Below are 13,105 nucleotides of genomic sequence, written 5' to 3'. Positions count from 1 at the left end.
GGGGATGTCTTTTGGGACTCGGGGGAATTATTGGATCTACCACAGAGGGAAACAACTGAGTAGGTGTGACACGAGCATCTTTGAATTACCCAGTTGGTTAAAGTGTTCTTCAAAGTGAACTGATTCTGTCTTCCACTAACATTGCATAAGAGTTCCTGGTGTTTCCCTTCCTCACCAACACTTGATGTTATTGGACTTTTTAATTTGTGCCAACCTGACAGCTATGAAATGTCTGAGCTCTGATTTCTACGTGATCAAGATGAGAAGGGTGGCCCATGGTATTGAATATGAAAAAGCAGGGCCCTAGCAGTAAGAAGCTGGTTGGTAACCTTGACTAGAGGGATGCACTTGAAATGGTAGGAGGGAGTGAAATTAGACTGAGTCACAGAACAAGGGGGAGTGGTAAGAAAATGGACAGAGGAAGTGCAGGGTGTAGAGGGTACTTTCAAAATATTGGATGGGGAGAGAAAGGGAAGTCTAAAGGCAGAAATTACAGGTGAAAGAGAAAGAGAGACAGACAGACAGACAGACATTGATTACTACTGTAGTGGAACAAGGCTTTTTTTTTTTTTTTTTTTAAGATGGACTCTTGGTCTGTCTCCCAGGCTGAAGTGCGGTGGCACAATCTTGGCTCACTGCAACCTCCACCTGCTGAGTTCAAGCAATTCTCCTGCCTCAGCCTCTTGAGTAGCTGGGACTACAGGCGTAAGCCACCACGCCCAGCTAATTTTTGTAGTTTTAGTAGAGACAGGGTTTTACCATGTTGGCCAAGCTGGTCTTGAACTCCTGACCTCAGGTGATTCGCCCCCCTTCGGCCTCCCAAAGTGCTGAAATTACGGGCGTGAGCCACAGTGCCCCTCCCAGGCATCTTAAAGCAGTAAAGGAGACAGGTGAAAGTGAGACCCACAGCAAAGGTACCTGGGTTGGCTTTGGAATGAAGAGAGGTTGCCCTTCCTGGAGGCAGTAGGGAAGGAAGGGCTCTGGACACAGGCAAAGAACATGCAGCCAGGCGCGGTGGCTCACGCCTGTAATCCCAACACTTTGGGAGGCCATGGTGCGAGGATCACTTGAGTCCAGGAGTTCAAGACCAGCCTAGACAATATAGCAAGTCCGTATTGCTACAAAAAAATATAAAAAATTAGCTGGGCACAGTGGCACAGGCCTGTAGTCCCAGCTACTGGGGAAGCTGAGGTGGGAGGATCCTCTGAGCCCAGGAGTTCGAGGCTACAGTGAGCTATGAACGAGCCACTGCATTTTTGCCTGGACAACACAATGAGACTCTGTCTCAAAAAAAATTAAAAAAAAAAAAGCAAAGATGTGGAGACAGGAACTGGCAGGAGAGTTATCTGCTGAGGGACAGGAGTGGGCTTGGTTGTCTGCAGACTATGGGAAAGGTTTACAGGGGGCATTGTTGTGGGGTATTGAGGCTGAACAAAGGGGGATCAGCAAGAAAGAGGGGGCAAACTGAGGTAGGAACCTCCCATTGGAGCTGACCACTGCCTTTTAGGTTGAAGAAGGCTTGTAACAAAGTGGGAGGGGCCGAGGGAGGGCTGGACAGAGGGAGTATCTAGGAGACCCCTGAACACTTAGTGAACACAATGGGCCCTGAGGAGGCAGAGCAAACCGGGGAGCTCAGAAAGGCTTACCAGAGGAGGTGACATTTGAGCTGGGCTTCAGAGGTGCAATAGTAGTTCTGAAATTGAAGGAGAAAATAACGGAACTAAAGAGAAGTCCACAGGCAAGGTAAGGGCTAAAAGAAATGGTGAAGGGGGCCAGGCATGGTGGCTCACACCTGTAATCCCAACACTTTGGGACACTGAGGCAGGTGGATCACTTGAGGTCAGGAGTTCGAGACCAACCTGGCCATCATGGTGAAAACCCCATCTCTACTAAAAACACACAAAAAAAGGCCACATGCGGTGGCTCATGCTGGTAATCCCAGCACTTTGGGAGGCCGAGGTGGGTGGATCACGAGATCAGGAGGTCGACATCATCCTGGCTAACATGGTGAAACCCTGTCTCTACTAAAAATACAAAAAATTAGCGGGGCTTGGGGGCGGGCGCCTGTAGTCCCAGCTACTCGGGAGGCTGAGGCAGGAGAATGGCGTGAACCCGGGAGGCAGAGCTTGTAGTGAGCCGAGATCACGTCACTGCACTCTGGCCTGGGTGACAGAGTGAGACTCTGTCTCAAAAAAAAAATTACCCAGGCGTGGTGGTGCATGCCTGTGATCCCAGCTACTCCAGAGGCTTAGGCAGGAGAATTGTTTGAACCTGGGCGGCAGAGATTGCAGTGACCTGAGATCACACCACTGACTCCAGCCTGGGCAACAGAGGGAGACTCTGTCTAACAGGAAAGTGAAGGGACTGTGTGAGTCCAGAGGAAAAGGGAATAACCCCCTAGCCTGGGAAGGTGGAGAGGGCTTCCTGGAGATGGTGATATTCCAGATGAGTCTTGAAGGGGAAAGCCAATTTTAGCTGTCGTAAAAATGTAGAAGTGTTTTAACAAAAAGTAGAAGTGTTACTTTTATGGTCTGTCAACAAGCCTGTCCTGCTGCTTCTCCCAGACATTGGCACCATGCCTGCCCACCGTGCTATGGCTGGATGGGGAGAGTCCTTGCTCAGCTCTTCCCGCCCCTATGCCTTGGCTTTTGGATTTCTGTTTGCTTTAATTATTTTCTTTTTTTTGAGACGGAGTCTCGCTGTGTCGCCCAGGCTGGAGTGCAGTGGCGCCATCTCGGCTCACTGCAAACTCTGCCTCCCAGGTTCACGCCCATTCTCCTGCCTCAGCCTCCCGAGTAGCTGGGACTACCAGTGCCTGCCACCACACCCGGCTATTTTTTTGTATTTTTAGTACAGACAGGGTTTCACCATGTTATCCAGGATGGTCTCGATCTCCTGACCTCGTGATCTGCCCGCCTCGGCCTCCCAAAGTGCTGGGATTACAGGCGTGAGCCACCACGCCCGGCTGCTTTCATTATTTTCTCCTTCAACTTCAGAACTCCTATTCAACCTCTGAAACCCAGCTCAAATGCCACCTCCTCTTGTAAGCCTTCCTGATTGCCCTTCGTACTTTTGTAGCAGTGTATTAAGGTGGAACAAGCTCAGTTGTTGTTTTCGTTTTTTGAGATGGGGTCTTGCTCTGTTTCCCAGGCTGGAGTATAGTGGCAAAATCATAGGTCACTGCAGCCTCAACCTCCTGGGCTCAAGTGATCCTCCCACCTCAGCCTCCTGAGGAGCTGGGGCTACAGGCATGAGTCACCACGGCCGGCTACTTTATTTTTTATGTTTTGGCAGAGATGGGGGTCTCACTATGTTGCCCAGGCTGGGTTACTCATTGTCTGACTTAATTTCTGAGTGTCTATTTCCTGAGATGGGGGACAATGGCTAACCCTATTTGTAAAGACGAGGTACAGGACATATCGGGGATCACATGGGAATCACAAAGCCATCATGGGGTGACACCTGCCATTTCTTTTATAATAGAGTTAGTTGAGTGGGAATGGGACTCTGCCTTAATCTATGAACTCCCTGAAGGCAGGGACAGTGTCCCCACAGGGCCTAGCCCAGTGGTCAGCGCAGAGCGGCATCGTATGCTCTGTGGACACTGTACAAATGAGAAGAAACGGGACTGTAACATTTACCTGTAATGTGACTTTGGGGAGGCGACATCATCTCTTTTTTTTCTTTGTTTGAGACGGAGCACGGAGTCTCACTCTGTCGCCCAGGCTGAAGTGGAGTGGTGTTATCTCGGCTCACTACAACCTCCGCCTCCCAGGTTCAAGCGATTCTCCTGCCTCAGCCACCCGAGTAGCTGGAATTACAGGCGCCCACCACCACATCCGGCTAATTTCTGTTGGTCAGGCTAGTCTCAAACTTCTGCACTCAAATGATCCACCCACCATGGACTCCCAAAGTGCTGGGATTACAGGTATGGGCTACCGTGCCCGGCCTCTGTGATGTTTCTGCATCTCTAAAATAACAAGTGGGTATTGACCTACTACGTGTATTCATTATAACATTGCTAGCCATATCAATATCCCTCAGTATTTTAATTTTATTTTTACAGAGATGGGGTCTTGCTGTGTTGCCCAGGCTGGTCTCAAAACTGAGCTCAAGCAATCTCCCACCTCTGCCTCCCGAGTAGCTAGGACTACAGAGTCATGCCACCATGTCCGGATACTTTTTAAAAACATTTAAATACTTTTAAAAATTGTTCTTTTCACTCTTTTGACGATTTTTAAATTTTTTTTAATAGAGACGGGGGTCCTGTTATGTTGCCCAGGCTGGTCTCAAACTCCTGGCCTCAAGCGATCCTCTGTTCTCGGTCTCCCAAATCGCTGGAATTACAGGAGAGAGCCACTGCGCCCGACCAGCAAGTCAGTGCTCACCATCTCCAACCCCATTTTACAGAAGAGAAAACTGAGGCTTAGGGAGGGCTGCAAGGCAGGAGATCCCGGCGCCCGGCCAAAGTCAGAAAATTGTTGTTGCCATCCGAGGGGAAAATGTGCACGGGCTCTGCAAATTGTAACCGCCCGGGGTGGGAGAGTCCGTGCCTGGGGGCGTGGTGAGCCAGGGCTGGTGCTGGGGCGCAGAGCACGGCGGCTCAGATTCCGGGAGGGGCGGGGATATCAGGCTGCTGGGCGATCCTGGGGTGCGGGAGGCGCGGCGCGGCGCGGCCGGGGCGGGGAGGGGTGCGGCCCGCCCCCTCCCTGCCCCACCCCCAGCCCCGGCGCCGCGGCTCCTTTAAGAGCGGGCGGGGCGCCCCCTGGCGGCGGAGCGGCGCGTGCGGCCGGAGCCGGAGCGGATCCCGGAGCCGGAGCGGAGCGGAGCGGAGCCGGGGCGGAGCGGGCCGAGCGGGCCGAGCCAGCAGCCGAGCTGGGGGCGCGGGCGGGCGGCATGTACCGGGCCCGGGCGGCGCGGGCGGGGCCGGAGCCCGGCAGCCCGGGGCGCTTTGGGATCCTCAGCACCGGGCAGCTCCGGGACCTGCTTCAGGATGAGCCCAAGCTGGACCGGATCGTGCGGCTCAGCAGGAAGGTAGCGCGGGGGGCGCGGGCTGGGGGCGCGGGGGACGGGCAGCGGCCTGCGGGACCTGCCGCCCTAGCGAAGGGCCGCGCGGGCCGGGCCGCGGGGCCGCCCGTGGGCGCGAAGCCTGGCACGTACGAGTGGGCCCCGCGGAGCCACCCCCGGGGGAGGGGGCGCTTGGAGCTGGCCTGGGGCGGGTGGGGCGCCGGGGACCCGAGGGGGGCGCCTGTGCACCCCGGGATGGCCGCGAGGCGTGTCCTACAGCGGATGCTCCGGGGAGGTGTGTTCCGGGGGTCTGTGTTTTGGGGGGCCCTGGCTCGCACACCCACGTTCTGTAAGGGCCAGAAAGAGGAGGCGCCTTCCACTGGGAGAACTAGGGGCCTGTTTGACACCTGGAGGGGCCGTTGGGGGTTCACGCATTCTGGGGGCGCAAGAGGGGGCTTTGTGCCTGGCGTTGGGGAGGGGTGCTGGAAGCTGCCGTGTGTATTGCATAGGCCACCGTAAGAGAAAGTTGTATATTTCACGGGAGATAGGCCCGGGCTGGTTGTCTGTGGGGGGCAGAAAGGGAAAGTGTGTGTTGAAAGCAGGCAGGCGAGGAGGGGCTTGTGCATCCCACAAGGGACAGATGGAGGGGAGTGCGTTCTCCAGGGGCAGGAAGGGGAGGCTGGGCCCTGCTAGAGACAAGGAAAAAGCCTTCTCCAAGGCCAGGGGCTGCTGTAAGCCTGGAGCAGGGAGGAAAAGGGGGTGTGTATTCCTTGGGGTGTGAGGATTCCACTGGAGGCAGAGAAGGGGGTGGGAAGGGAAGAGAGGGTGACCCGAGGGGGTGCTGTGAGGGGACGGGGCGCATCCTCTGGAGAGGATGAGCAGGGGCTGGGAGTGTTTTCGGTGCAAACACCTGAGGAGGAAACAGACAAAGGCCTGGAGTGAGAGGAAAAGGAAGCTGTCCATGCATGGAAAATGGGGCAGAGGAGGGAGGGGCACTCCTCCGGGACCTGAGCAGACATATTAATTGAAAAATTAAAAATTAACTAACATTTGTAGAGGCCTTTATAGTTTTCCTCACTTAAGTCTCACAACAACCCCGTAAGGTGGATGTTTTTAACTCGATTTGTAAAAGAGGAAACTGAGGCCAGAGAGGGAGCTCAGGGCAGAGCCAGGTCTGGTCCCGGCCTGTTGTTGTCCCTTCACCTGTTGGGTTTGCCACCCTGAAGGCTGGTGCCTGACAGGTGCCTTTGGCCTGGCCCGCAGGCACGGTCGCCCAGTAGGGTGGACGGGGCAGTAGGGTGGACAGGGCAGATCCCCTGAGCTGGCCTCTTAGCTCCTCTCTGCCCGCAGTTCCAGGGCCTGCAGCTGGAGCGTGAGGCCTGCCTGGCCTCCAACTACGCGCTGGCCAAGGAGAACCTGGCCCTGCGGCCCCGCCTGGAGATGGGCCGCGCTGCCCTGGCCATCAAATACCAGGAGCTTCGTGAGGTGGCCGAGAACTGCGCAGACAAGCTGCAGCGACTGGGTGAGGGCATGTCTGGGAGAACCGCCTGGGGCTGGTGGGGGCAGTTGGCCATTCGGTGGGTTGGCCTTGGGAAGTGTCAGGCTCTGATGGATGGGAGTTGGGCGGACCTGCTCCTGGCATGCTGGGCAGTAGAGTTGAGGAAGTGAGAGGAAGTGGGGAGGGTTGGGTGGGAGAAAGGGGACCCAATACCCAGGGTGCCCCTGAGGTGCTGTGGGGACAAAGCCTCCCCTGTCTCTTTTGTACTAGGACGAGGGGCAGAAACTTGGTAGGGGCCGGATCCACAAAGTGGTCACATGGGCACGGTACAGATGAGGAAACTGAGGCTCTAGACCAGGGGAAAGGGAAATATAGAATCACATGGGGTCAGCGGGAGAGTGCAAGCCCGGGGCCCTGGCCTATCTGTCACTCTGTCCCTCTGTGGCCCTCAGAGGAGAGCATGCATCGCTGGAGTCCCCACTGTGCGCTGGGCTGGCTGCAGGCTGAGCTAGAAGAGGCGGAGCAGGAGGCAGAGGTGAGGGGAGGGGTGACTGGGGCTGGGGGCCAGGAGGGAGATCCATTCTCCGCCACCCCCTGGCTCATTCTTACACCTCAGGCTGGGGAGCCCCTCCTCTGGGAAGTCCACCCTGAATGCCTGGCCCATGGGAGAGCCTAGTATTGCTGTCCACCAGCACTGGACAGCCAGCAGGGCTCACTTTCCTACCTGTGAATTTTTTTCCGGCTCCCCTGTGACTGGGCCAGGGTAGCATGGATCTGGGGCTGCAGAGGAGCTGGGGCAGACTTTGTATTGGGTTGGGAGTGCAGCGCTCAGTGAGCTGAAGGTGGTGGGCCCCCAAAGGACATGTTAAGTCTATGCTTCACATGTGTCCCTGCCTCTGCTCCTGCCTCATCTCTGATCCAGCAGGTCTGGTGATGGCATCCTTATTTTAGAAGTTAGGGCTGGGCATGGTGGCTCACGCCTGTAATCCCAGCACTTTGGGAGACCGAGGCGGGCAGATCACCTGAGGTCAGGAGTTCGAGACCAGCCTGACCAACATGGTGAAACCCCATCTCTGCTAAAAATACAAAAAAAAATTAGCCTGGCATGGTGGTGCATGCCTGTCATCTCAGCTATTTGGGACGCTGAGGCAGAAGAATCGCTTGAACCCGGAAGGTGGAGGTTGCAGTGAGCCGAGATCTCGCCACTGCACTCCAGCCTGGGCCACAGTGAGACTGTCTCAGAAAAAAAAAAAAAAAAAAAGTGGGAGGACATTTGTCTGCAGTTCACTCAGCAGGTACTCAGAGGCAGGCCCAGGCTGGAATGCAGGTCCCCTGTCCCCCAGCTGAGGGGCGATCACCATGCGGAGGGCCTCAGGGTGGGAAGGAGGACTAGTCCTCAGTCTGTGGTCATGCCCCTCCCAAGCCTTCCCTTCCCTCCTGGCCCAGGAGCAGATGGAGCAGCTGCTGCTGGGGGAGCAAAGCCTGGAGGCCTTCCTGCCTGCCTTCCAGCGTGGCCGCGCCCTGGCCCACCTGAGGCGGACGCAGGCGGAGAAGCTGCAGGAGCTGCTGCGGCGTCGGGAGCGCTCTGCCCAGCCGGCGCCCACCTCGGCCGCTGATCCCCCCAAATCCTTCCCAGCTGCAGCTGTCCTGCCTACTGGGGCCGCCCGGGGGCCACCAGCAGTGCCCCGGAGCCTGCCCCCCTTGGACTCCCGCCCAGTGCCCCCACTGAAGGGCTCCCCCGGGTGCCCCCTCGGCCCGGCCCCTCTGCTGAGCCCTCGGCCCTCGCAGCCAGAGCCCCCCCACCGGTAGGATCCAGGGTGCGGCCCCCCAGTTGGGGGGCCTAGACAAACTTGATACGTGGCTCCTCCTCCTCCCCCACTGCCTGGGTGGGGGGAGGGGCAGGCCCCTCCCCCTGGCCTCAGGCAGGCCCTGGCCCTGGAGGCTGAGCTGGGGAGGAGGGTCCCCTGGAAGAGGCCCGAGAGGGGGCTGGGGGTGGGTGGGCAGGGCTTTATGCCTGTGGCGCTGAAGACACCCTGCCTTTTTTGTTTCCGTGCCCTGGGGCCTCTAGGGTGATGGACCAGCCCCATTAAAGAACTTGACTCACCTACAGGGGCCTGGGAAGATGCCTGGGTCCCCCAGGGGCCTTGCCAAGGGGACCTGTCGCACCCCACCACTCCACTGGGCTCACACAACGCCAAGGCTGCCAGGAGTGTTTTACATCATGTCCTGAGCCTACCTTTCCCCCGAATTCTGGGGCCCACAGCCTAGGAGCCAGGTGGTCAGGCCTCGGCTGTGGGGCCAGGGACACCGTGGCCCTGGGGCTACTACGTGTCCACACATGCTCCAGACCCTGGGGCAAGGTAGGCCAGGGGCTTCTGACCTGCGCAGGTGAGAGTGGGCCATCCCCAGGAAAGACCATTCTGTATTTTTCTGTCCCTGTCTCCTTAGAATGGAAGCTTTTTGAGGGCAGGTCCTTGTCTTTGTACGTTCTGTCCCCAGCCCCGCCTCTTAGGGGCTGTCAATAAATGTGATGATGAGGATGATGCTGCTGCCCGACTCCTCTCTGCTGTTGCAGCCTCCACAGCTCACCTCCGGCGCTTCCACATCCTACTTTTGAGATGCTCTCCCCTCCTTTCTGCCCATGCAAAGCCCAGCTGTCCGGGTCCAACACCGCCGCTGCCTCTTCCATGAAGCCTTCTCTGATTACCAACCCGTGAGAGCCTTTCCTCAATCTTAACTTCCCAGCACTTCCGGTCAGAAGCACTCACTGCTCCATCTTGGTTCTCCAATTGCCTCACCTGTACGCACCTTCTTTTCCTGGGTTGCCTGTAAGCCCAATCGGGATGGTACCTGGTCTTCTCTGGCCTGCCAAATGACGGTCCCCAGAGTGATGGAGGGCATTTTGCAGGACTGATAGCATCTGTCCTCAGCCAGGGGGAACGCTAGGTGCCAGTTTGGCTGATGATTGTGGGACAAGGAGGTGGGATATACCCTGGGTCAGCTTAGGTCAAGTCCAATGAGATGCAGTTTGGCAGGGAGGCGTGGAAGTTCTTGCAAACAGAAGGGGACAGTCACAGTGTTGTGGAAGCCTACAAAGCTAATATGGTCTTGGTCCATGTTAATAAGGACATAACCATCTGGAAAGAGGGAGGTGTTGGGGTAGCTTTACTTTTCACTTAAGTTTTTTACTGGAAGAGGGACCCCTCCCCTCCCCCACCCCAAATGGCACCTTTGGAGAAATAAGGATGAGAAAGAACAGTCAGTGAGGAACAGTTGAGGGATCTGTTTGAAACGTGTTTGTGTGTGATGTTGAGCCTTTGAATCTCTAAAGGGTTGGGTCACCTAGAACCAGGGGTTAAAGCCAAGACCAGTGGGTGGGAACCACAGGTCAAAGCTAAGACCAATTGGTGGAAACCATAAGTGGCCGGATTTTGGCTCCGTTTGAGGCTCTTAAATTAGGGATGAGGCCAGGCGCGGTGGCTCATGCCTGTAATCCCAGCACTTTGGGAGGCCCAGGTGGGTGGGTCACCTGAGGTCAGTAGTTCAAGACCAGCCTGGCCAACATGGCGAAAACTCATCTCTACTAAAAATACAAAAATTAGCCAGGCATGGTGGCAGCTACTCAGGAGGCTGAGGCAAGAGAATTGCTTGAACCCGGGAGACAGAGGTTGCAGTGGGCCGAGATCATGCCACTGCACTACAGCCTCGGCGACAAAAGTGAAACTCTGTCCCCCCACCCAAAAAAAAAGTTAGGGGTGCTCTGTGAGGTGGATGGTCCCCATCCCTGATGATGTAGGGGGCAGCAACTGCTTGATGGGCTTTTTAGAGATGTCGGCTGTAGCTAGAGGGATTGGGCTGTGGGAGCTTTACAGCCTCAGGCCTAGACAGTCAGAGTGCCCCCCTAGTACAGGCATAGTTTAAGCACTGAGAGTGCCCACTTCAGAACCTCCATCCCACCTTGGTCTTGGTTCTACTCTCTTCACTGCTGGCACTTCAGCTGCTGGAGGCCAAGGGACACCAGAACCGCTGAGTTTCTGCTGAGATGACCGAAGACTGAGCAGTCTTGGAAGACCTTTCCCCCGTGCTCTCCTTCTCAGCACAGTCTGGGGCAGGCCGGGCCCCTCCTGTCCTGGCTTCCCGTTCCTGGTCCAAGCTTCCAGGGTGCAAAGCAGTCCATTCCCACAAAAAAGTACCTTCGTCCCATTTTTCTGAAAATGCATGGTTCCCTGCTTTTTTTTCTGTTTTGTTGTTTTTTGCTTTTTGGTTTTTTGGTTTTTTTTGAGATGAAGTTTTGCTCTTGTTGCCCAGGCTGAAGTGCAATGGAGCAATCTCAGCTCACTGGAACCTCTGCCTCCCAGGTTCAAGCCATTCTCCTGCTCAGACTCCCGAGTAGCTGGGATTACAGGCATGTGTCACCAAGCCCGGCTAATTTTGTATTTTTAGTAGAGATGGGGTTTCTCCATGTTGGTCAGGCTGGTCTCAAACTCCTGACCTCAGGTGATCCGCCCGCCTTGGCCTCCCAAAGTGCTGGGATTACAGGCGTGAGCCACCGCACCCGGCCTTTTTTTTTTTTTTTTTTTTTTTTTTTTTTTTTGAGACGGAGCCTCGCTCTGTCGCCCAGGCTGGAGTGCAGTGGCGCGATCTCGGCTCACTGCAGGCTCCACTCCCAGGTCCACGCCATTCTCCTGCCTCAGCCTCCTGAGTAGCTGGGACTACAGGCGCCTGCCACTATGCCTGGCTAAATTTTTTTTGTATTTTTAGTAGAGATGGGGTTTCACCATGTTAGCCAGGATGGTCTCGATGTCCTGACCTCGTGATCCACCCGCCTCGGCCTCCCAAAGTGCTGGGATCACAGGTGTAAGCCACCGCGCCCGGGCCCCACTTTTTTTTTTTTTTTTTTTGGCTCTCCTTCATGATGGACATGGTGTAGAGTTTGCAACCGAAAGGGAAAAAGGGGCAAAGGTTGGGCAGGTCTGAACCTTTCTCCACTATCATGAATTGGGGAGCAGCCTTTAGAAGGCAGCAGCTACCAGGTTGAGCCTCTCCTCCTCAGGGCAGGTAAGAAGCAGAGAAAGTTGAGACATGGACAAGAGAGGGACTAGGAAGAAGTGTTACCATGGGAACCAGATGGGGTCCTTCAGAAGGCCTCCCACACACCTTGTCTTGCACAGAGCTGATTCTGCTTTAGAGGGGCAGGGAGCGAGACCCCTCTGTGTTCAGTTCCAGCCTGAAAATGATTGGAGGCAGGTGAGGATGGACACCACCAGAGTGGAGTGGGCCCAGTTCTGGGTGGGCCATAGAAAGGCTTACAGTTGGATGGTTTGAAAAATCATTAACCCCTTTTGCTTGAAGGTACATGGAATGTTCTGGAAGGTTCTGGAAGATGCAGCACTCTGGGCCCTTCCTTTTGTCTAAAACCTTCTTGAACTTGCTGCTTCCAGATTCGGGGGGCCCCAGGAATGTTCCTGGCTGTGATCTGAGAGAGAGAACAAACTTGAGGGTCTGCATCGGGAGCTCATGAGAAAGGTCCTACCTATTAGATACCATTTTGCTTTTACAAAACAAAACCAAAGAAGCCTCCAAATAAAACTCACCCCTTTTAATAAAAACAGAGCTCCCTCTTCCTCAAGAAAGTCTATTATGTATATACCTCCATGTTTGGGAATCACTAGCTTCTGCATTTTTCTAACCTTCCCCCTCTTGGTTTCGAAATATGAAACATAGTAACATTAAATGTGCTTTTTCTTTTTCCTAACCAATCAAGGCTCACTGAGCTAAGCAGGCTCCAACCAGTGTGGGCTCAAACCTTCACCACTGAATCGTGTAGTCCCTGCAAAGCCATGGCTAAGAGCTTGCCCCTGACCTCCAAGGCTAGAGAATCGAATGGTTTCTAAGAGACTCAGTTGGACTTGCTGCAGGTTTATCCCAGTGTATACGAGGATTTTACACAAAAGACGGAGTGAAGGAACTGGTGTTACTGTACCAAAGGGCCTCTGGTTGTGTCTAAGCTTGTCATTGCTGTAGACCTCTCGAGAGATTCCCCTTGTCCCACAATGAAAATAAGATTTCACTCAACCTCCCTGCATAAAGTGCAGGCTCTTGCAGCAACATACAATATAGGAATTTTGCAAACTCAAATGCCTACAGGGGCCAGGAAGGTGACACAGAGGTGCAAAGCACCCCCTTTCCAGGAAGAAATTCTCCTGCCCGTTTTTCTGAAAATGCATGGTACCTTTTTACTTTTTTGCTTTCCCTCTTGATGGATGTGGGGTACAGAAATGTTTTTCTGCTATGGGAAAAACGGTGCAAGTGCGTAGATAAAAGGCCTTTTACACTTCACCCCTGTTGGTGGAAGTGCAGCAAACTGGGGAGCGGTGTCTCATCTAAATGGACGAAAATTTTTTTTGTTGTCTTTTTTTTTTTTGAGACAGGGTCTTGGTCTGTCACCTAGGCTGGAGTGCAGTAATGTGATCATAGCTTACTTGAAATCTCAACCTCCCAGGCTCAAGCCATCCTCCCACCTCAGCTTCCCAAGTAGCTGGGACTACAGGTGCGCGCCACCATGCCTGGCTAATTTTTGTATTTTTTGTAGAGATGGGG

General features: G+C 54.9%; 1 protein-coding gene across 2 annotated transcripts; it reads left to right on the top strand.

Moving 5' to 3' along the window:
* The first annotated feature begins 4,764 nt into the window (after nt 1-4,764).
* VPS37D (VPS37D subunit of ESCRT-I) lies at nt 4,765-9,055 on the top strand. Of its 2 annotated transcripts, none has more exons than XM_055292897.2 (4): nt 4,765-5,034; nt 6,358-6,529; nt 6,958-7,040; nt 7,958-9,055. In XM_055292897.2, exons 1-4 carry the CDS (start codon nt 4,897-4,899, stop codon nt 8,312-8,314), a joined length of 750 nt encoding a protein of 249 aa, XP_055148872.1. In that variant the 5' UTR covers nt 4,765-4,896; the 3' UTR covers nt 8,315-9,055. The 2 variants fall into 2 exon arrangements, with proteins under 2 accessions (XP_055148872.1, XP_055148871.1); XM_055292896.2 differs by having other exon boundaries at nt 4,769-5,034; nt 7,952-9,055.
* The last annotated feature ends 4,050 nt before the right edge of the window (nt 9,056-13,105 follow it).

This window comes from Symphalangus syndactylus, chromosome 9 (assembly GCF_028878055.3).
Source record: "Symphalangus syndactylus isolate Jambi chromosome 9, NHGRI_mSymSyn1-v2.1_pri, whole genome shotgun sequence".
Classification (NCBI taxonomy): Eukaryota; Metazoa; Chordata; class Mammalia; order Primates; family Hylobatidae; genus Symphalangus; species Symphalangus syndactylus.
The sequence above is the reverse complement of the archived record's forward strand: the minus strand, read 5'-3'. Positions and strand labels throughout refer to the sequence as shown.

What these genes read in the sequence shown, in the direction of transcription:
- VPS37D (XM_055292896.2), top strand. Translation starts at nt 4,897, where the DNA reads ATGTACCGGGCCCGGGCGGCGCGGGCGGGGCCGGAGCCCGGCAGCCCG. An exon ending in TCGTGCGGCTCAGCAGGAAG is followed by an intron (nt 5,035 to 6,357) that starts GTAGCGCGGGGG and finishes CTCTGCCCGCAG; the next exon opens with TTCCAGGGCCTGCAGCTGGA. An exon ending in AGGCGGAGCAGGAGGCAGAG is followed by an intron (nt 7,041 to 7,951) that starts GTGAGGGGAGGG and finishes CTCCTGGCCCAG; the next exon opens with GAGCAGATGGAGCAGCTGCT.